At 29.6% G+C, this 24,794-nt stretch overlaps 1 protein-coding gene across 14 annotated transcripts in view; it reads right to left on the reverse strand.

The window, feature by feature from the left end:
* Positions 1-24,794, reverse strand: part of LOC145329620 (uncharacterized) — a 70,232-nt gene that overhangs the window by 8,997 nt on the left and 36,441 nt on the right. For 4 of the 14 annotated variants that reach the window (XM_080173925.1, XM_080173923.1, XM_080173919.1 and 1 more), the window contains exons 4-11: positions 23,432-23,525; positions 20,642-20,727; positions 20,432-20,501; positions 19,847-19,957; positions 8,087-8,164; positions 6,984-7,043; positions 5,110-5,184; positions 656-726 (exon numbers count right to left, since the gene is read on the reverse strand). In XM_080173925.1, coding sequence (XP_080030051.1) covers positions 656-726; positions 5,110-5,184; positions 6,984-7,043; positions 8,087-8,164; positions 19,847-19,957; positions 20,432-20,501; positions 20,642-20,727; positions 23,432-23,525 — 645 coding nt within the window. The remainder of the gene's footprint in view (positions 1-655; positions 727-5,109; positions 5,185-6,983; positions 7,044-8,086; positions 8,165-19,846; positions 19,958-20,431; positions 20,502-20,641; positions 20,728-23,431; positions 23,526-24,794) is intronic. The other 10 variants (XM_080173929.1, XM_080173927.1, XM_080173922.1 and 7 more) reach the window with 3 other exon arrangements.

Raw genomic sequence — 24,794 nt, forward strand, 5'->3', positions numbered from 1 at the left:
ATGATTTTATAAAACATCATAAAATGAAAAACGAATAAGAAGAATACCTAAACACAATTAGGTTTTCTTGCATTTTTATCTTTATTGCTTGAACCCCTTTCAACCTAAACTTTATCTATAGAGTTTCTGAATAAATAGGAACCAAATTATAAATGCGAGTCCTATATTTATAATTCAACTTTATAATTTAGTTCAGTTGCTAATTTTGCTTATCTATTTTTGTATTTTTTGGCTAATTCTAATATTGCAGAATACTTTCACTTAAACCTTTTTTAGTTTGACCACCATCTAAATATGCCTAGATGGTCAAATTGATCCCATAATCCGTCAACAAATTTAAAAAGGAAATTTGTGTTACATACTATTTCACGATAAAAACTCCAGAAAGCTAGCTGTCCTAACTATTCATAGCTAAATTATTATACATTTTCGTCATATGAGTTGAGAATTTAACCAAGCAAAGTTTTATAATAAGAAATGTAACTATTTACACCTTACTAATTTTGCGATTGAAATGAAATAATAACCGCCATTTCTAATCCAAAATCTGTGCAACTTCTCACCTATAATATGACCGGGTTGTACCTCCACTGTTTTCCTATTGGCTATTTTCTAGAGTGTGTCATTAGTTTATCTTTATTAATGAGTTAAATACCTTGGTTCTTCTCTAATACTCATTCTTCTTAAATCCTCATCTGGTCCTCCTCCCCCTCGTAGCATCGGAGACTAAAATTCAAAATAAAATTAACTTTTAATTGCCGCCACTTTTTGTAACTGTCTATAGTGCCCTGGCTAAATAGGGATAGATGTCACCACTTTTGACGTGCCTATTCTATTGACGTTATAAAATACCCTATTCCCCATTTCTTTTCCCCCTTCCCTTCCTCTTTCCATCTACTAATAACATAACATGTAAGACAAACGCGGTGGCATCTATCCCTAGTTTGCTAGGTCACTATAGACAGCTACCCACTCTTTGACTAGAAGTGATACCAATGATATGTCCGATCGACCTATCTTGGATTCTGGCTGTTTTATTAGCTCAGCTACTCTTTAATTAGTAGCTGTTCCTCTGTCACTCTGAATAACGAAATATTCACCTATAGGGAGAAACATTTAAAATCCAATATACATTTGGTCTTTCATTTCATTTTAAAAAATAATTTATATGGAATTCATGATTTTTGCTCCCTTTGGACATCCTTGTTTAAACTTATTATAGGGTTCAAATAAAAATTCCTGTTTGCTTGATATTGTAATTTTCGACAAAAACGAGATGAACCAAAAAATAAAGACATGATGCTTTGATGCTTATTTTAAAAGGAATATATTGCACACAATTTAAATGTAAAATAACAATACAACAGAAAATAAAGGCTTTAAACTAGAGGAAAATCTTATCCCAACTTTTTATCCAAGATTTTCATAACAAATCTAGTAATAAAGTATTAGTACCTAAAGATTAGGAATATCTCTGACATTAAACCAAACGATTTCTCTTTTTAGGCAGACTTAATTTATATTTTGGTAGTTTTAATCTATTCTATTTTGCAATAACAAATGCCCCTAGAGGCTAGAGCCGCATACATTAGTTGTGAAAGTAAAGGGCTTTAAACTTTTGAGGCACACACATAGACATCCTATTTATTATGTGATAGGTAAGTAGTATCCTCTATATCTAATATGTTTATTTTAACAAGATGATGTTGTGATCTGTTTATATACAACCAGGGACAAGGGAAGGCTATTCTGGCAAACAATGCTTTAGAGCTGATTTCATAGATTTCCAGTTAAAACTAGATGATGAGATTATGCAACTTTTGGCAGAATTTGATAAGAATCTCAAGCATTATTTTATTAGTTTTTGCTCACTTTACTACAAGCCATGCAAAAATGATAGTCAGAGATTAGTTCCATGTTCAGTTTTGAGATGAACGAGTTAAATAATGCTTTTTACATATTTTATATATTTTATCTAAATCATAGACTACTCGTAAATTATATGTTTAATAGTGAATAAAATTTATTGAAAATCCCAAAGAGTGGATAGCTGTAATATTTTCAAAAATATTTAAGATTGTTTAGATATTTATCTCATCAAAAAATTTTACATAAAAAAAGTTTTTACGACACCTATCAATAAAATTCTGAACTACATAACTATTCTTTTCCAAATCCTAAATTTTATAATATATGTTGTGGTTTAATTTGGTATTTCTTGACAACATCTTGCCTCTAATTGCGAAACAAGTTGGAGGGAAGTGTAGAAATAGGAAATGTAAATAAGGAGCTTCCCTGAAATCATAAAATGATTTATCATGTCCTGCAATATTGAACATAAAAACAACTAATCTTCTCGAATATTAACAATTTACAAACTTATTACAGAATTTAAAAATGGGTAATTTTCCCCAAAGTGCCTTGTAGAGCACAGAATCTCCCCTTTCCCCACCATTAACTTAAAACAAATTATAAACGATCAAAGGGGCGGGGGTCCTTTTGGTATAGCATTAAGGAAACCAAAAGATTTAATCTTAATAAGGAGGGGGATCAGTGCTTAATAGGCAACTTTGTGGTAAGGCACCAATATATATATTTTTTATGCTTATTTGTTATTAAGGTGTTCGTCAAATAGAATTTAGTATTTTATGTTTATTTATTTTTTAAAAGCGAAGCTTTTCTATAATTATGGTCGGTCCGTAAGTCCGTACGTCTTTCCATTACAGTTAGCTGTTTCCATTAATTTAAAAAGGTTAGAATTGTCCTATCAATTCAAACTTTACATGCTAATTCCTATAGCTGTTAGGTACCACTTAGAAAGCGCAGCAACTCTATAATCGTTACCAGAAAGTTCATTCGTTCATTTAAAACAGGCTTATTTTTTACCTTTTTTACAACAAATTTTTGTATGTTAAAATTATCCTAGTCATCAGATTTTTTGAATACTGATTCCTATTACAACAAGGTAAAGTGTTATAAGCGAAGCATCTCTATAATAAAGTCCTAAAAACGTCATTATGTCCTTAAACAGTAACATGTATTTAATCAGTTTTGCAACAAATTTACTCACAATTTTGTAGACATATGCATTAATATTCAGTTTATTCAGTTCTGACACTCTACTAGAGTTAATGTATGTTTGTCCTTCAATTTCAGCGCTTCGCTTATGAATGTTGTCATCCTTGTTTTAATAAGTAATGAACAATGAATTTTATTTTTGAGCTTTAAAGTAAGATGTATTTTAATCATTGAATCAATATGAAACTTTTGTCTTAACTTGCTTTAAGGGGTTAATAAAAGTGTTTGAAAATGCATCAAAGTAAAAATTTATTAAAATATTTTGTTTTTTGTCTTTAATCAGTTACAAATATTATGGAAAAGAAAAAAAATTAAAGATTTAAATTTTATGAAGTAATTAAAAAAATTTTTTTAATCTCCCTACTTTTGAATTGTTTGGTAAGAATTCTTTTGTTTGTTTTGAAAAACGGTCTGCTAATTTCTTATCTAATAGTGAGGTTTAGTGATGAGATTTAGCGAATTTAAACCCTTATCTACTTTACTATAAACCCTTTTTTATAATAGTTGAATCATCCCAAACATTCAAAACTTTTAAAGGTTTCGTGAATTAGTTGCGTGATTTTAATAGAATTGTTGATCAGAAAGAACTTCCCTTGTCCCTGATATACAACTCTTGCATTTTCTGTTAGGGCAATAACAAATCAACAATATTTTTGAGGGAAAAAAAATATTTTTATAATGTCATAAAACCGATTAATATATGCCGGATTAGAAACTGGTTTTGAGTCGTACTGAAAAATGATTTATCGCATCATGGACAATTTTCTAGGAATAAGAAAATGATAATTATAAAATTAATACAAGTTCGTTTTTTTAAACTCGTAGAAAATTGTCTATAATTCGATGCTTTATATGATTTTTCACTATGGCTGAGAACCAGTTCTAATACTGGTGATTTTAATCGTTTTTGAAGCCATGTTGGAAATTATTTAATGCGTTTACATGAAAAGAATGAAAGAATTCAGATTTTTAAACAGGTACAAATATCTAAAAATCTGTTTATACTCCGTAACTGAAAGTGCATCACTAAACCCATCCCACACTTCCCCCTCTTAATTACGCCCACCAGTTCTAAACATTCTATTTGATTACATCCTGAAATCTTAGTTATTGTTATACTCATGTAAAATTAGTTGCATTTGAATCAATTTTTAAATAATCTATTTTAATTATCATTGGAGATGAACAACAATTAATCGTGTATTGTCTTGTCTGATAATTCCCTGATAATTCTATTTATTATGTGAGGCATTTAAATCTTTAAATTGTATATAATCTCTTTTTAAGATATCCTATACTTTTAAATTTGGCAAACTTTTTCAGGACTAAATATGATAACCAGGCCTATAAAAATACTATAAAATTGAATTTTCTATAACAAGATGCAAATAGCAAATATCTTTGATTATTGTATGTATGCTTTTCCCTCACAAAAGGAATAAAAAAAAAATCTAGTACATTAAAATGTCTGTGTACCTAACTGTTTGAAATTAATGAAAAAATACAAAATTCATATAAAATAATTTTTTCATAGTAACTTATTCCAAACATTTCATAATTAAATAGTTTATTCCTAATGCTGTTTTTGTGATCTTTAATTAAGCTTTATGACCAAATATGTAAATGTAAATCAATAGATGGCAAATTAAATGTAAAACATGAAAATGAAAAACATGATTTGAAATGTAAAAATGTTGTTTAGTAAAGAACAAAAGGAAATAAAAGCAAAGCAACAAAGAAAAGAAATCAAAGCACTTTATTAGTTCAAACAGAACAATATTTAAAGACAAATCACTTACCGTTTAAACATGTCACATTATATCAATTTTAGATGCGTAACTATTCTATAATTTAAATCTCTATAGAAAGTTAATGTGTTGTTTATTGGTTGATTTGAAATTTAAATTTCTGCTAAAATAGACGTTTTATTGTTGTTTTAATGTAAAATATGAAGATAAAAAATTCAATCCATCTTTAGACCTAAATATAAATAATATTAATCACAGTTGAGATATTAAAACCGTATCTTACCATTTCCTGAACGGAAGCCGACCTTCTAATCTGACTTTCTTCAACAATGTCGTCTTCGTACAAGCTGGACCGAGACTAAAGGGAATAAAGGACATGTCACAAGGTTTATAAGTGCTAGGCAAATTGCATAGTTAATATTTTTATGTAATAGTAGTTAAGAGTTACATACAGTTTTTTGTGACAACAAAAGTATTTATCGTTTTAAATTTAACAAACAAATACTAAAAGAATTTAATGCATCATACTTTTGTTATGAAAAAAAAACATCCTAAAAACAATTTAGAAAATCAAGATATCAAACACTATGAAAAAATCAAATTGATTTTATATCTCCTTCTTTAAATCAGATTACTAGTTTTTATTTTGCTATTACATTTCTTATTAACGTTTAATATAAATAATTTTAGTAGTGTTAAATATTTAAAGCTTTGCATATTAGTATGGGAAATAATTAGTAATTAAAAGTCAGTTCATCCTGTTTTAATTTTAAAAGATTTAAAATAAAGTTAAAGAATTAGATCTTTGCAGCTACAGCCAAATTGAGCATTAGATAAACGGAGCCTAGCCGAATAAGTTGAAAATGGCAGACAGATATATTACCAAGGCACTTTAATAATTGGCAGCTTTACAAAAAAAAAAGCTGGTGTCATGCATTACATCAGCAGATATATTGGCAAAAACATCAAATAAAGATGAAGTGACTTTTATTTTGTATTTTGGCAGGTGCATAGTATAGTGTTAGTTACAAAAGACTATAGTTGATTAGATTATGTGTATATACAATTTACATATTAATAGAGCGAGAGTGAGAAATAAAGATACCTATTATTACTAGCAGCATAGCTACTGTATAATTATATTAAGTACTCTTTTTGTCCGTCTTTACTCTATAATACCTAGAAGGTCAATTCTATAGAAAAAAATTTAGTAACAAATGAGCTAAATTCATATTTGTGAAAATTTTCAAAATATATAGCTTTGTTATTCACGGATGTTATAATTCTTGATATTTATTGAAAAATTAATATATCCCCTTTTATCCCAAGTTGGCAAGTTATTATAAATTATCATATCTTTTATTTTCTTATTTGAAGTATATCATCCTCCAAAATGTTAGACTTTATAAAATATAGCAAAAAATTATTTAGCAATATAACAGACATAAGGATAATTACTTTCAAACACAAAAAAAATTAAGTTAGGAGAACTCCTCCAACCCAAAAAACATTTGCAAAAACATTTGCCTATAAAAAATATAATTTTTTTGTTCCAATATATAATGTTGTTTTATCTAGCTTCATTGTAAAGGATAACAATATCGGTTCAGCGGTTAGCGAGATCCTTCGGGACAGACAAAAAAAAGTTTACTACTTTATATAATAGGATATGAACAGAAAACGGAGGAACTACATATAACTAAATTATTTACTTCGTTAGTCATATTCTTTTCTCTTTTAGCATTATAATAGCTTTTATACATGTAAGAAACATATCTTTTTCTTATTCTTATTAGATACTCTTTAACTAGGAGGTGTCTGTATGTAATTTTGACATCTATAATTATGTAGATAAAAATTATTATTATTATTTAAACCCCTGCCCAACATATCTTAGCTATAAGAAATTTGGACATAAGAGGAAATAAAAAATTTGCCTTTTACAGAACGTGGATATTATTTTCTAAAATTGCAGGATTAGGAGAGCTCTGCAAAGCCAGTAATTGCAGAAATATAGTCCCCAAAATAAGAACGAGACTTTGGGGACTAAAGTTAAAAATTCTCTTTCATTTAATCATTCCCTGATAATTTATTTATTTAGTGTGATGTGAGATGAAGTTTATATGAGGTGAAAAAAGTATCTATTGTGAAGAATACCTGTGCATAACTCATACGTGATTCCTCAAAAACTTGGTTACTCACTCTACGGGACGGGCTCTAAAAATACTACAAATTAAAATACAAAATACTAGTTATTTGCAGGAAAAGGCCTAGTTTTAAAGCATGAAATAATATTATTTAATCGACAGCTGCAGCCACTGGTCCTGTCATGCTAAACAGCTGCAAATACATATATGAATTAATGCTCTTTTGAATGTTTTTATTTTGACATGGTCATTTCTAAAATGAATAAGAAAAAACTAAATGTTGTATTTAGTGGCGAAATTGCTAGAAATTTACAGCTGCAGCTGAGCAACTCTTTAAAGGGCAAGTATCTTATGAGTTAAATATGTCTTTTTTAAACTAAGCCTTTTCAAAATTTTGACTATCTATAATTTTGTTAGTTTAAATTATAACTATAATGACTAAATAAATAAGTGCTTTTATTTTATATGCTTGGTTATTGAGTTTTATTTACAATTTGGACCTATATTGGTGTGGTTTTAATTTTTAAATAGAAGGTTACAAATGGCCATGGGTTTTTTACTAGAAGAAAGTTTAGTTTGGCTACATTTCTGCCATTCAAAAAGATTTGTTGTTGTTTACTGTTGGGTAGATTGCAAGGACGTCCAAGTTTTTTTTATTTGGGAAGAATAAAAAATTTAAATCAAATTTTTGGGGGTACAGACGGCACCGTCAAATTCACTAGTGGGGAGGAGGGGAGTATCAACCCCTTTACACCCCCCTTGGAAGTTTCTGGTAGATTGATCCAAAATTTTCATTATATGCCTTAGAAATTTGTTTTGCTGGTAATTATAGGTCAACCTGCACAAAAGATATAATCCAAGGAAAGTAAGTATTACTCCCCTCAAAAAAAACATATTCTTAAATGCTAGAAATGGAAACAAAAATTCAAAACCGCTTATAATTTAATATTATTTTGATCAAAATCCAATATTAGATTATCAAATACAATTTTTAAGTGCGTGATAAATGTGCTTTTTTACATGCTTTTACACAAATATCAAACCTTTCTATAGCCTTTAATGAACCAGAACTCAAGGAAAAAGGATGGTAAATTTTAAAAACTATTTGTAAACCTGAATACTTTCTTTTCTGTCTGGTTCTTGTTGTTCATAATATTGACTTTGCCTCGAAGATTTTCTCTCAATGACTTCCTAAAAAAATAATTGTATATTAGAAACGTATATCTACCTAAAATATTTCAAATTTGAAACTAGTTGCTTGTATTTACATATTTTTGGGACATCTTATAGGTGTGTAAAATTGATTGCGTTGTTAATTCAATGTTCGTTTGTCCATCAGATTTGTTAATCTTAGCTTTTATATATATATGTATTTTTGTAAGCACGTTTGTTTATAATTAGTAGCATAACCAATTTGCTTCGCCTTGAAACTAAAATCCAACCAATTAATTCTCACGTCAATTAGAAGAAACTGACCATGTTTATTCAATACTGAAGATATTATATTTTTAGCAAATGATTGATTTATTTGAAGTCATTAGAAAAAGTTCAAAAATGTTAACGTACAGAGGAATGGACGTTAAAACAAGTCTTTCAACTGTTTTTCACTTCTGGCCGTAATAATATTCAAACTTTTTGTCTTTCATTGATATAATTTTGTTATTACATAAAAAAAAAATATATTATATTAATGCCATTATAAAAGTCGGATCAAGTCAAGCTGAGTGTGCCAATGACAACAAGTAAAACAGAGCGTGCCAATATTCCCCCTAGTCAAGTAGAGTATGCCAATATTCCCCCAAGTAAAACATAGTATGCCAATATTTCATCAAGTAAAGCATAGTATGCCAATAGTTTATCAAACAAAGCAGCATGACAAAAAAAATGAATTTAACATATTTTCTCGTATTCATTCGAATCCGGTGGATAGGAACCGGTTCTTATCCATACGGAAAAACTATGTCTAGCATCATATTATATCCAGCTTTCTCGGGGCTAAAAAACTGGTTTTAATCTTATAATTGTAGATTCTATATCCGCTGTTTTTAATACTATGCGAGAAATAACTATTCCGATTTATATTATAATAATAATTCAACCTACAAACTTACTACTTTATGTACGTAAAATATATAAACTAACAGTGCGTCCCTAGCATCTAGAAGCTCTTTATTCCAAGTAGTAGAAAAGTTACGAAAATTAGCCTAAAACCATTAAAATTTCAAAATAAAAGATCTCACTAATTGATGGACTGATATGGTTCTTCTTTCAATGAAGCTTCTTATTGGTCCTTTAAAATACCATGATTTTGTTAAAATAGTTTTTCTTTTTAAAACCTAAATGTAAAGGAGATTTTCAGCTCTCTTCTTCCCTAAAATGCCCCTACAGACATCGAGGGGGGGGGGGGGGGGGGGCGTGTGTGGAGCCGCTAGTATATATACATAAATTATTTCAAAATTTAAGAAAAAGCATATCTTGACAAGTAAAGCAGAGAATGCCAATATTACGCCAAGTAAAGCAGCGTGTGCCAATTTTCCCCCTAGTCAAGTAGAGTATGCCAATACTCCCCCAAGTCAAGTAGCGTGTGCCAAAACAGGCTATTGGCATACTCTGCTTGACTTGATCCTAAAAGTCAAGTTAAAAAAACATGTCGATTTTAGGTCATTAATATAATTGACTTAATCCTTAAATAATATTGAACCCTCCTCTCGCCTTACTTTTCTACCTGCGGTATCCTAACCATTCAAGGCTTCCTAATCATGATATACCCTAACCTAATGTGACCCAATGAAGTAAAAAAAAAAACTACACCCCCCAACCCTAATTTTCGTTTTTTTAAATAAGGGGGTTTATTTGTGACCAATAAGGCACTTTGAGAGTTAATTTTTTTTTGTTGTTTTGTATAATATCCAAAGCTATTATCGCCAAGATTTGATTTCTCCAAAAGTTTGAGATTTCAACTCCAAATATTTGTATTTCCTTATTTGGACCTATCGTGTTTACTCTTTTGTGGTTGGAAGCCTGAAATTAAAAATATGGGAGTCTTTTTATCAAAATCTTATCGAATAAATTTTAATGATTTTTTCTATTTTATAGTGAGACTATAATTTAAGCAAATGCGCGAATCTTATTTTAAAGCCTTGTGCTAATGTCCAAGCTGATTCAGAGATATTAAACAATAAGATATTGTTTTGAATCATCCCATGGAGGTTTAAACTTTTTAAACTTAAGTTTAAAGGTAAGTTCAAGTATACTTTTCAATTTCATTGGTTGAATTTAAATCGTTTATATAATAAATAAATGGCTTCATTAATCATATCCCCAATTAAGTTCCACCATCTTCCTAACATCTAGAGTCAGACAAAGGCAGAACTTGATACTTCTTATGAAGAATCTAAAATCATCTTTCAAAGGCCAATCACTGTATCCATGTTATTTCACTAACAAAATTTTGGTCGGTATTCTGATTTAAAGATAAGTAAATTCTTAGCTTATGTCTGCATTTTATTGTTTTGGCCGAATTTAAATGTTTAAAATTAAGAAATACTTTAGAGTCTCCTTGGAAGTAAAAGATCTCAAAAATGCTGGCCATATACCATGGCTCTCGAGCCGCCAGTAAGCCTAAACCTTTTACAGGTTTAAAAATCAGCTAGAAATCCAAACGTGACTCAAAAAATGAAAGACTTAGTAGCGGCTGCCGAGCCCTGAAATAGACATTTTAGATATTGAACGAGTCTAATGCATATTGTATGTGTAACACTAAAAAATATGAAATTATATGTGAGTCTTTGAAGATGTATTACATACATTAGAATTTTTCATAATGTATGAAAAAGCATAATTCCAAACAAAACACTTAAATATATTTAGATATGATCTAGTGTAAAGATACGATTATTTTTTTAAGTTGTTAAAATACTTAAATTTCTCATTGAAGAATAATTTTCCACCATTTATAAGCGGAATAGATTCTTTAAGTTATATATAATGATACTTAAAGAAAACCATATTTAAACATACATCGTCTTTAGTTTGAGATTTTGATACCCTCTAATAAGCAGTGAATATACCCTAGTCTTTTGAAATCACAAAGTCAGTATATTAATGTTAGAGTAATGTTTGAAGTTGATGACAGTCCTAAAGTTTCAGACAATTACTGTGCATAAATTGTCACAGGAATTTGTAATGTAAGACGCTTTTTTAAGAGAGTTAGAGAAAATATTAAAGGGGAATATGAATCTATTAATTGGAATATAATTTTTTTTTCAGATAAAAAACTACATATTTAATGACATATTTCTGACCCCTGACCCAGAGATCAATCCCTTTTTAAAATCCCCTCTACCCTTTCTTTATAATAACCCCTTTACCCTACTTACCCACTACTCTTTCTGGGTATTGCTCTTCTTCCCTTTAATTTGAACCTCCCCCCTCCACTATATCCACCCTACCCCACCCCCTTTATTAACCTATCCCCTCCTTTTTCACCTCTCCTACTTAATCCACCCCCCCCCCCCTTTTAATGACCCTTTTCCCCCATCCCTCTATATGGTTCAACCCACCTACCCTCTTTTCCAGTTTCCCTTTTCTTTAATCCCTCCCCTTTCACTAAAAATTCTCTAATCCTACCCACCCTAACTTCCTATCCCCCCAAGGTGAAAAACACCCCTTCCCATTCTCCTGTAAATTGCCTCCTTTTATTTTCTGTACCGTATTATCTGTATGACCTTCCTTTTTCTCCACATATGTCTATTGTTCCCCTTTTATTATCCTACTTTCCATCTTTACCACTCATAAGTCAAATTAACTACAATCTATTTAAAGATAAAGATATATAAACTTAATTTTGAAAAATACTGTATTCATAAATAAAATCTTCAATATTATAATTTTTTTATGCTAAACATTATCATGAACACAAAAAAACTATAAGTATTCATAAATAATAGAACAAAACAAACAAAAATTTATGTATTTTTTAAAGGTTTAATTTTATATAGAAGCTTGGCATATCATCAAGTAGTTTTGTTTCTTTCATTTTTGATAATTAGTTTACCAATTATGAAGATACGATACAGATACTTATTATAAAACTTCAATTTAGTTGAATAATAAGGAAATGATCATTAATTGGATTTATTAACTATTCATTAGTATCCTCATCAATTGTATATCACATAATACACGCCAAAAATAGTAGCAATTTAGAAGTATAAAACAAAAATAACTTTCATCTTAATTAGTATATTATTATTAAGAAGAAACCTATTTTGAGTTTCATACCCCTGGATAAATTTAATGATTAACTTTAATGCTGTTTGTTGTTAATTTCTTTGTTTGTTTCTAGTTCATTTTGTCAATGTGCACATGTCTTGTTGCCTTGAATATCTATAACTAACTGAACGGTCAACTAACTGACATTTATTCAGTGCAAAGCGTTTTTACAAGGCAACAAATGTTTGAATAGCAAAAACAAGTCTGAACTTAATATTATATGAATGAAGTGTTCTATCTTTGATAGCTGATGAGAAAATCTATTTTTTCTCACTCTATAATACAGACTGACAAACAATCAAACTGACCATAGCTATAGAGTGGCTGTGCTACATTTTTAAAAAAAATTTATTATCATATATGTTAGACTTAGCTTTTTTTCTGTTAACAGCTCAGGCGAATGAGCTTTCCTTATTAGAGAAGCATAATTTAGTGGTTTTTGGCCTTTTTTATCATCAAATTTAACTTTTTGCGTGGAATTGGGAATTAGGACTTATTAGTATTAGGCTTCCCCTAGATGCTTTGGCGAATCCACAGGTCCATAATTTGAATTAGTAATTTTTAATTGTATTAAAGAAATACCTTTCATTAGTAATAAATGAGGAGGGGTAAAAAGAGGGGTTTGGGGAGTTATAATAATGTTATTTCCCCTTTCTGTATGAAACTTTAAACATATTAGAAGATAATTTTCAAGACTAAAAATAGAATATGTAAACACATTTCAATCCATAAAGCGAAGCATTTCTTTAATTAGGGCTGGGCTGTCCGTAATGTATAGCTTTGTTCGATCGTTAATCTTAATATGTTGGAATTGTCCTCTTGATTTAAACATGCGATTCCTGAAACATTACATATTTTTTAAATGTAGGTACAAATTTTAAAAATGTACCTAACAATTTATAAACTTTATTAATAATTCAATTTGTACATATTAAACTTAGATGCTTTAGATATTAGGAATATAAATGTTTAGATTATGTACATAGATGATTTAATAACAGCAATTTGCAATGTTTATTCCTATGGCTGTTAGGCACCCTGTAATATTAATTTTCTCTTTAACTCATTCAAAAAAACATTGGTGCTTAAAACATATTTTGTATTTAATTTTTATGATAAATTTTTATAAATAATGTTTGTCAAGATTCGATTATCCGCCTGTTTTGTTAAGCTTTACTTTTAAGGAACATGTTATCCTTGTTTTTAGTTTATGCCTCCCCTCCCATTTTCGATTTTGAGAGAGACAGTATGGTTGTTTGTACAATGTCTTTAAATAAAAGACTCAGAAAATAGTCAAATATATTTAAAAGTATTTTTTTTTAATATTGGGAAAACTCTAGAGTTAAATTGCATTTAGAATTTCTTTTTTAGTTAACATATAAAGCATTTTATTTCAATAAAAATTTTAGTACAGTTTTGAGGAAACACTTAAACAAATTTGATTAATGAATCTATGGTGACATTTCTTGACCCTACGTAAAAATTAGGAGACTTGATAAGACATTTTCCTATTTTCTCTATTAAGAAGTTCAGACAAAAATAAGATAATTATAACATCCAAAGTTCACTATTTTTATATCAAAAACCAAAAGTTTTTTTCACTTTTTATTTTACACATTTTATTCGAGCAAGAAAACTAAAGACTTTTCTATTAAACATTTTTTTTTTAATGTCAGCCACTTTTAAGATTTTCCGTTTTTAATACTCATAACCTGATTACTATGGGCAAATTCTAATAGCGATTTTCCACGTATTATGCAATTATAAACCTATGATTTCAGATTAAACAACTAGGGTACAAAGGGAGAGGTCATTTTCTAGTAAATCCCGTAAAGGTGTGTGTTATAAGGCCTAAAAATAGTAGTAGAACGATAAGGTGCTCTATATATTTGTATTTCCTATTGAATAGAACAATAGGGAAGAAATTTTTTTTTTTTTTTTGATAACCGTACCTGGAATATCTGAAATTTCTATCAAATGCTTTGTTTGGCTCAAACTGACACAAATAAAAAAAAAATATAATTATAATAAATCAACCTGTAAAGAATGACTTCTTCCTTTGTTTAATGGTATAGATTGTTCTTAACCTTTACCTTGTACCTATAGAAAACATTATTATTATAATTATATTTTTTTAAAATTTTTGTCAGTTTGAGCCAAACAAAGCGTTTGATAGAAATTTCGTATTTTTTTTAGATAATCCAGGTACGGTTATCAAAAAAAAAAAAAAAATTTCCCTATTGTTCTATTCAATAGGGAATACATATATCTAGAGCACCTTATCGTTCTACTACTATTTTTAGGCCTTATAACACACACCTTTACGGGATTTACTAGAAAATTACCTCTCCCTTATTGCTTAATAAATATTACCAGATGATATTAACTGCGGTCAAATACATGATAAATGAACAAAGGGTGATGTAAACGAAATATGAATTAATTTTTTTCCTGTGTTTTTTTAATTTGGAAAATTAAAATAAAATTCAAATTAATGAAAATTTAAATGAAATGAAGAATTATTTATATTTCATTTTTCTATCCGTCTGTCCATGGTTTCATTCGGATGAAATAGTTTTCATTCAAACTAGCAGAAATATTTAATAGCAAATTATGGGAATAACACACTAACAAACATTATTATCCTATTTAGTGTGAATGTCAGTAAGCCAATCAAGAATCATATTCATAGCAATTATAAATTTTCTCATGTCACTTTATAGGTATTATCATATGGTATTGGCTCGAGCCTAAAACCTTACATGCTATCCCATAGGCATAAACTATTTTCTTATATTTTGAGTAAACATTTATGTATATGACTTAACTTCTGCAATGCAGATACATATAGATTAGATGATTAAAATAAATATACATATAATCAAGCTTCGTCCCTTGTATCAAATGGTTAATGGTGATTGAAGGAAAACCACCAATAAAAAATAGATAAAATAAAATAGAAATATTATTGCTGGGCTGTTTATGGACAACTATGAACTTGCTTGTTTACATGTCTTCTTTTGTTAATTAGGTATAAAAAATAGTCAATGGAAATGTTTTCATATTGCTTAATTCAAATATCAATAAAAAATTCAAATTCAAATATTAATAATCTATGAATATTTAAATAAGGCATTTAAAAAGCCATCAAAATCTTTGAAGCATGATTTATTTCCTAAGGTAGATAGATAGTTGGATAAAAAGTCAGATGGATAGATACAGGGGCGTCCAAGCTTTTTTATTTGGGGGGGGGTAAAATTTTGAAAATAAAAATTTTGACATTTTTACCGTAGGCACCCCAAGCTCATTTTTGGGGGTGGGGGGGTAATCTTTATTTCATAGAGGCATTTTTTTTATTTGGGGGGGGGGTAAAAATTAAAAATCCAAAATTTTGGGGGTGCCTACGGGGGGGGGGGTAATCACCCCATTACCCCCCTCCCCTTGGACGTCTATGGATAGATATAATAGTAACAAGAATGATAATGCCCATGGATTGCTCAGTAATAACAAGGTAATATCAGTCCTTTTTTGGTCAATAGATTTTTTTCGAACGAGGAAAACTTATACCGACTAAGCTAAAAATGTGTTACATGGTGGAACTGTGACCAGTCTTTATTTCTTTAACATGAACCTAAAATTGCACCCATTTCACAAATTAGCTACTAGATAGGTAAGGTAAATTTGGTTAGGTTAAGTTGATATAGTTAATTTTGGGAGACCCAAGGCAGTGATAGGGCTACTCCATGGAACTTATATATACATAAATTATTAACTATCGTGTATAGGTATAGATAGATAATTGTATAAAGATAAATAATATGACATTAAATCTTTGGTGCATGTAATTTTTCTCAACATATTAGTAATTTAGTAATTTATTTTAGCCTTTACAAAAACAAGTTGTAATGACTTAATTACTAATCATATTCAGCTTTCAAACAAGATGATCACATCCAATTACCAATACAGAAGAAAAGAAGTCTGGAATGTGTCCCTAAATATGTAAATTTAAGGGGGGTGTGACTTTGTTACCTTGAAACCCCCCAGAGCTGTATTAGGGGAGTGAAGACCCTTGTCAAGTTGGATGTAGAGGGGTGTATTGGGTTGGACACCTAGGCGGGTGTATACACCTCCCTTATTTTGACCTAGGGGGTGGATATACCCCGCTACACCTCCCATTTGCACGCCTCTGATTCTACATTCATTATCTCATTAAGGATGTCTATCTACGCAGTCTGAGGACTGATTCTAGAGCCAATAAAATTATAACAACTTAGAGGCTAGATCAGGCTAGAATTTTCATTGTGGCAAAAGATGTCAAATGACTAAAGGATCCAATTCTATGCAGTTAATCTGTTGGGAGTAAAGCACTGGCGTGTATACTTTAATACCAGTATATTGAAGATCGACTGGTTTTTTCCTGGAGGGACAAGTAATTTTCCTTTTTTTCTCATTTGCATCAAAACTCAATGTTCAGGCATATTATGGACCTTGATAATTAATACATTAATAAAAACTTTTTCCAGAATCTGCATTTCAGCATTGATTTAATGAAGGCCTTTTAGAGCTTGCCCTAGTCACATGTCTTCTCGAAAAAAAGGTAACAATAAAAATTACAGTTCTTGGATAGGATGTACTATAATGGCCCTTTTTTTATAAAAAGTAAAACTTTACGAAGTTTTATTAGGACAAGAAAAACAAGGATGACAACATCCATAAAAGAATAGCTTTAAAATCAGGCTGTAGGACAATTGGACATTAACACCTGTAGAGTGTAGAGGTAAATTTGTTGCACAAGGACATACTTATTTAAAAAGATGCTTCGCCTAGAATATTGTGTCTCGTTTTCCTAGAAATTATAGCCCAAAAATCAAATGAATAGAGGATATTTTACATTAAGAATGTTTAAAATGTGCATACGGACTTTCTGATAACGATTATAGAGTTTCAACTCTTTAAAAATTTTAAGAAGGGATCAAATTACTACTAAACATTTTTCGCTGACTCAAAAAAACATTTTTCGCTGACTCAAAGAAACATACCTTATTATTGCCTAGATAATGTGAGATAATACATAGAAATTGTAAAAAAAAAGATAATGTATAAAGATAATAGAAAAGGAATAGTAGAAAAGAATAGCTTTTAGTATAATGGATTGCTCATGCAGAGACACACACACACTCACCCACATACACACACACATAAAAAAGGAATACTAAGATGAAGACATCGACAAAATGTTTTCTTTAAAACTTTTTCATTGCATTACTTTGTATGCTTTTTATTTTAGCTTAAGGTAAATATTTCAAAAGTTATTTATTAAATCGAATTGAATTGTAACAAAAATCATTGCTTTTTTAATCGAAATGCCTAATATTTGTGAAATTATTCCACAATAATATATTTATATACCATGTATATATATGATAATAGGCATATATGGATATTATTCATTCTATTTGAACATTAGACGCTCTAATAAGATTTACAATAATATGAATACTAGGATAATTATTTTGATGCTAAAATAACAAAAAAAAATTTTGAGGAATTGAAGCTGTAATTATGAAATCTTTGTATTATATTTTAAAGAGGTTAATAAACCCATTGAGATGATAGGCTTTAGTTAGAGAAAAGCTAGATAATGAACTATAGTAGTAGTAATTTAAAAGTTATAAAACTCGCTTGATTAGTTAAAGCACCGAAAATTTTGAAGCTTTCGAACCTTGAACGTCAAAGTATATACAAATGAAAAATGGTTACAGAAGCAGCAGTGCCTATAAGGAACTTTAAATGACCAATGGTCATTGGTCATTTAAATTGTATGACGTCATTTTTTATAGGCCCTATAAGCTGCTTCATAGTTACAACATATGATTTTGTATAGAAAAAAATATTCAGAAACAATAGAGAAATTAAAAACACTTGCTTACAAACTATCATATAGAGTTAGGGAAGCAAAGCTTTGTATAAAATTCTAACAAATTGCATTAAAAATTCCCAATATTGTGAAATGGACAGCAAATTCAATTTTAACTTTCAACAGTGCATACAATTTTCATACAACACACCCCTCACGCACACTCATATAAACTCTCACACATACACACCATCTTTTGAATGGAATATTGGATAGCAGAAAAATGAAATTTAAATACAAAGGCAATCGTTATTATAAATGACCCAGCTAACAACGAAAGACAGAGAGTTTTATGCAAAAAGAATAGAGGAAAGCCTTTCCAGTATGGCTTCGAAACCTATCAATATCTACTGGATTAGAGCCGGTTCTTAGCCATACTGAAAAATCATGTATATCATCGTATTACAGACAATTTTCCACGAATATTAGAAATAAAATAATAAGATTAATATCAGTTTTGTTAGCAAGGCCATTTTTACCTTATAATCTTTAATTTTTATGTTCGCGGAAAGCTGCTTATAATGCGATGCAATAAATGGCACATGTTTTATAGTTTTATGGAACATGTAAATCGCTGAAAAGAAATTTAAAAAAAACGTATGCTACATGTAATTTTAAAACATGTAAATGAACAATAAATCATAAGCATCGCAGGAGAAATTCTACGGACAAACAATATTTGTAGAGAATAGGTTTAGATTGGGTGCTTAAGAATGACAAAAAGCCTGAAAAAGGAACGAAAAATCAAATCATACTTTCTTAGAATAAATTTTATTAAAAGTGAGAAGTGTGTTTGAGAGTAGTAGCTAATAAAATATTCATGTAGCAGAGTATAAAGTTAAATTGGTCCATCTGTATTAGCTTTCATCAAAAGTTAATTCATTTAGAGATGGAACATAGACAATTGTGTCTAAATGTAGTGAAAAGATCAATATTTTAGATTTAAAAAGCAATAATCTGTTGTATATTAACAAGGTTGTATAGTGTCAGAACTGAATAATCAGAATATAAATGTATAAATGTCGAAGCAAAATTTAAGTAAAATTGTTGAAAAACTGCTTGATACAGAATAATGTTTATGGACATACTTACATTTTTAGGACTTGATTATATAGTGGCTTCGCTTAGAATGTTGTACTTTGTTGTCCCAGGAATCAGTATACCAAAAATCAGATCATTCGGATTATTAGATCACATACAAATTTGTTGTTAAAAAAGTAAAAAAATAAACATGTTTAAAATGGACGAACGGACATTCTGGTAATGATTATAGAGTTGCTACGCTTTCTAAATCGTACCTAACTACTACAGGAATCACCATGCAAAGTTTGAAACCAATAGGACAATTCTAACATGCCTAAATTAGCGAAAAAAGCTATCCGTTACGGACGGACGGACCGACCCTAATTATAGAAAAGCTTCGCTTTTAAAAATATACAATTTTAAAAACTACGCAGTAACTAGCTTTTTGTGAATGTGTGTTAGAGTACTTTTTGAAATATAAAATATTTCAAAAATCGTATATTGATATGCAGTGTTATTGATTGAAGTTAAGTGACTTACGATTGGGACCGAAGGATGGGAAATATGGATATATAGACCATAGAAGAGGAATAAAGAAGCTAAATGATATAATATTCTCTCTATTTCCTAAACCTATAAATCTATTAAAAATCTACCTGTATCTGTTGAGGGGGGCTTTCCCTGTGGTTGTTAAAATTAACAGGTTGGCTACTCCCCCCACCCTCCATTGGGTGGGCTAGATCAAGACCCCTTCGCATCGCCTCAGCCTAAAACAAGGAATAAGTATAATCTGTAAAATTTAATTTATTGATTGAAACCTTTACCTAAAATAAAGCTAATAATAATCAAATATTGTTTACAATTTATACCAATTTCCATTGTTTTTGTTGCTTAAAATTTACATAACCGGCGATTGTAGTCTAACTTGTAGATCATCCTCTCGTTGTTTGGGGAAGGTGTAGGTTCGAATCTCGATGCCCTAACCACTTCAAAACTAACGACGTTAAAAGTTGTACCTACTTTTTAGGTCAAATGCGCATTTATATGCCCAAAATCATTACCGTTGGTTTTCTAGAGTAGGATGCTAGTGCTTAGGGACCTACTATAAAAACCTTGTTATCAACTGTCCCTAAGAGGTACCAATCATGCATATACAATACATTACAAAACAATGAAAAAATATACGTAGATGTGGAAATTATCCAGATTGAAGAGTAGATGCGCTACATAAAAAATCATACCATTTCTTCTGAAGTAACTTGGGAATTATCAAGTTTCTGTAGGTGTGGCAAGGTCTTGATCACAGTCAACCTAAAATAAATAGATTGATATATTGATATATAAAAAAGATAGATTGATTAAAAGATTGATATATTGATAGATAAAAAGATAGATAGACAAATAATGTTTAAAATTTGTAAAATAAATCTATTCGTTTGTATTGGCAATACCTGTAAAGTTCCGCCCCTCCCTCTGAGCAAGGGTTTTCCTCCAGCCATAAGTTTTTCAACTTGGGTAAATCTCTGAGCCAGCATATCTAAAATAAATATAATATAAATAGTTTATAAAAGGAACACAGTAATAGTGTCTGACTGATTATGACGTAACAAAAAAAATTAGCCAATGAGAGGCCGTTATTGACCAATAGTAAAATTTATAGTGGCCTCTCATTGGCTAATTTTTTTTGTTACGTCATAATCAGTCAGACACTATTACTGTGTTCTTATAAAAGTTAGCAAAATCTATCTAAGTAGAGACATTGACGTCCATGGTGCGGGGTAAACACCCCTTAAACACCTCATTACAAAATTTTAAAAAATACTTTAGATTACACCCCCCAAACCTTTGAAATCCCTCACTTTAACTTCCTTAAAAATAAAAAGCATGCATGTCCTTGGTCTTAGGTGTCTGATTTTTTATTTTCTACAGCAGATTCACTTAATTATAGGGCATGTTTAACATTTTCTAACATGTCAGTGAGAGCACTCTTTTTTCATTTGGAAGCTTATTTTGTAATTATTATGAAATAATTTGATATGAATAATGCATAACGGTAAAAATGAATTGAAAAACAATTATTGTTACGCTCAATTAGATTAATTGTTGACATGTTGTTTTACAAATAAATAATCTGTTCTAAAAATACGCAATTGAATTGTGTCCTTTCCGGCTTCTCTTCCCTAACTCAGCCATTAGTATAAATCATACATTTACATAAGTAGTTAATACCTAATCAAATATTGAAATTTAGACTTTGCCTATTAATTAAATGACATAAAAAAGGTTTTGTATTTTTATTAGTTTTCAATTGCCTGCCCGATTTCATGCTTTATTTCAGTGTATTGTGTTATCAACGTATTTATTCACGTTTAATATTATCATTTAACATTAAAATCAAATGTACAATTGATACAAAAATCATTTATTATATTTTTCATAAAACAAGGATTTTAATAATGAGAATCAGCACTGATTGTTAAGACCAATACTTTAAATTTTGATATTGTTATCAAATTTAAAAATAATTTAAACAAGTTAGATAATATTTATAAATAACCCGCGACTGTTGCATATAATGTGGCGCAACCGCTAGTTGTCTGTAGGACGTTTAGCCGAGTAATAATGCACTTCATTGGCAAGATTTGGCTCAAGCTTACAAATAGTGTAGATGGTTCGAGTCCTATTACAGATGTTATAATAATATTCCATCTAATTTCTATGGGATGGACGAAGGCCAGGTTGGGTAATGATGTGTAAACTCTAATAATAAAAATTAACATTGATGTAGATTTTGCAATTAACAATCCCTTGTCATACTATAAAAACTGGGATAATATTATTAAATTGATTAAATGTGAAATTTCCAACAAAAACACAATTATTATTTTATTGTTTTTCCAATAATCTAAAATGCATTTAATAACCTTTTTTGTTGAAAATTACATAATTCATTTTTTTAATTGCATTTAAAAAAACTAAATTATACTTCAATGATTTGCCATTGTATTAACCATTTTAATGCTGTCTAAACTCTCGAATTTAAGGAGATTTAATGGAAGCTTTTCTGGACTTGGTAGCTTGAGAGTTTATACTTAAGAATTCACAGTTGCAATTCTCAGTAACTATACAACTAGTACCCCCACCCATCCGCATAAGTAATTCTGTTCGATTAAGTCTTTTTGCAAAAAAATAATAAATAAATATAAACGTATACTTTTGCATAAAAAAAATTATTAATCCATAGTTTTTGTTAATTTTGATTTATAAACCATCATTTCATGATCAAATTTTGTTCAAAATTTAAAACTTTCTTCTCTTTGTAATTGTAATTGTCTTTAATTACGAGCTGTATTTTTTATTTTTAGATTAGTTTAAATCTGTTTTTCTGTGGCTCTCCTGTGCAAAATTATCTACCAATCAGTTATAAGTAATCCATGCTTCCCTCTTATTGTTTTCTTTTCCAAACCTCAAATTATTTTCTAATGATGACGCTCTGATAAAAACAGATAAAAAAACCGTGACGGCTTAATTTGAATCAACAAAAACCGAGTGTACTTTTATTTTTATAATCCATATGGACTGAAAGAAATATACATTTCTATTCGATTGATTAAAAATAACATCTTGGTACTTTGATTTCCTTAAAAACGGAGAACTCTATCGGTTCTCAGGTAGCGAGATCTTAACTGACAGCTACAAACCTTACTACTTCCATCTCAGTTTGTTGTACAGTACAGTAAACTCTAAGTATAACTATCTTGATAATTTGAAGTTAATTTGGTCGTCAAGAACCAATTACAAGTGGCGTAATCAAAAATTGATAAAGTCAAAGTTGTTTCAGAACATTTTTTGTAGAAAAATCTTGATTGATGCTTTGTTGTTTATTTTAGCAACAGGTCCAAAAAGACACATATTTAAAGCAAAATTCCAATAGGGAGGAGAAGTGGTGGAGGCATTAAAACTTTCACTTAGCTCTTCGCTAGATTACTTTTTGCCTTGTCCCTTAATTGTATCATCAGCTACTACAAAACTTCTTGGGCTAGTAAAGAAGTTAGAGTTTCCTAAAATCTACATATTCTATTGTATCTAAAAGGCTAAAAAAACTGAGAGTTATTATTTCCCAATTCTTATATACATACATTTTATTTTATCTTGTATGTAAGGCTATGGAAACACTAACTCCCAGAATAGCCTAGCAAATTTTATAGGATTCCTTATAAAGGTATAATGAGAGTACGTACCTCTGATATATCTGGAACCTTGTTCTTCCTGATGTAGAGCTCCTGGAGGTTTCGGCAGTAAGAGATGTCCTCCAAGGATGCTATATTGTTCACACTAAAAAAGATTAGATTTAATTTTCAAACCAAATTTTCTAGTTAATTATATAAATAGTTTTCCAGTATCGCTTCGATTAATATCCGATGGATTAGAACCGGTTCTCAGCCATACTGATACTGGTTTTAATCTTATAATTGTATATTTTTATATCCGCGGAAAGCTGTTTATAACACGATTAGATAAATAACTATTCCTAAATATAAATGTAAAATTAAGTCATAAAGCATCTTTGCATTTCTAAAATTAGAGATGATTACCAAAAACTCTTTTTGTCACGTTAGAAAAAACAAGGATAATAACATCAATTAATAACATAGCTTATTAATTAAAATTGTCATTAAAATAAAATTTTCTATTTTTCTATTAGTTTAGGAAGGGAGGTGGGTTATTTTTTACACTAGTCCCTACAGTTTTATAATATTTTTTTCTTATTCATTGATTAACAACTTTGCGGACTTTAATTTTGATTGGTTGGTTCAGTAAATTGAGTATCTGAACTAATTTTAATCTACAGAAGGGATAGTTTTGTGTATGACTGGGGATGTGCGTCAATTTATCGGCAATTATCTTAACCCATTAGTTACTGATTTAATTTTCTTCCGATTGTTTCCAACTTAAATATAACAATACTATTACAAACTGTTGTTTGAAATGTTATTAAAATGTCAGAATCATCATTATGTTTCTTACATCTAAAATATTTAGATAATCATAAAAAAAACATTTTCAAAACAAACCTAAAAATGTGTAAACTTTAGAGTGGCTACATCTCTGCAAAAACATGTTTTGCATGCAAAGAAAATTTCGTCCATGCAAAGAATCAAAGATGATCATCAATTGCATTTATAATTTTTATATTTGCATAACATGAATGGGTGTGGCCACAATTTAGCAAATATTAAAAAATAATTTAATTTAATTGTATAAAATTTATCAATTTACTATAACTTTTACTATCCTTATAATAAAGTAACAGGATGTGTGTCTGTCTGTGTGTCTGTACCAAAGGATCTCGCTAACCGCTGAACCGACCGGGTTCTCCTTAACAGGGTAGCTTCTCATAGGTCCCGGGAAGGTTTATAACTATTTTGGAGGAGGGTACTACCACCCATTCGAGAGAAATCACAAAAAAAATATTCGTAGACTTGAACGCAACATAGATAGGTATCGTAGAGACATGAACAAAAACAACCATTTAAAGTGCCACTAGAGGCCTCTAGGGGCGTAGCCGTTAGTTGCAAATATATTAGCAATATTATATAAACT

This window comes from Acartia tonsa, chromosome 10 (assembly GCF_053477335.1).
Source record: "Acartia tonsa isolate MP-2025a chromosome 10, ASM5347733v1, whole genome shotgun sequence".
Lineage (NCBI taxonomy): Eukaryota > Metazoa > Arthropoda > Copepoda > Calanoida > Acartiidae > Acartia > Acartia tonsa.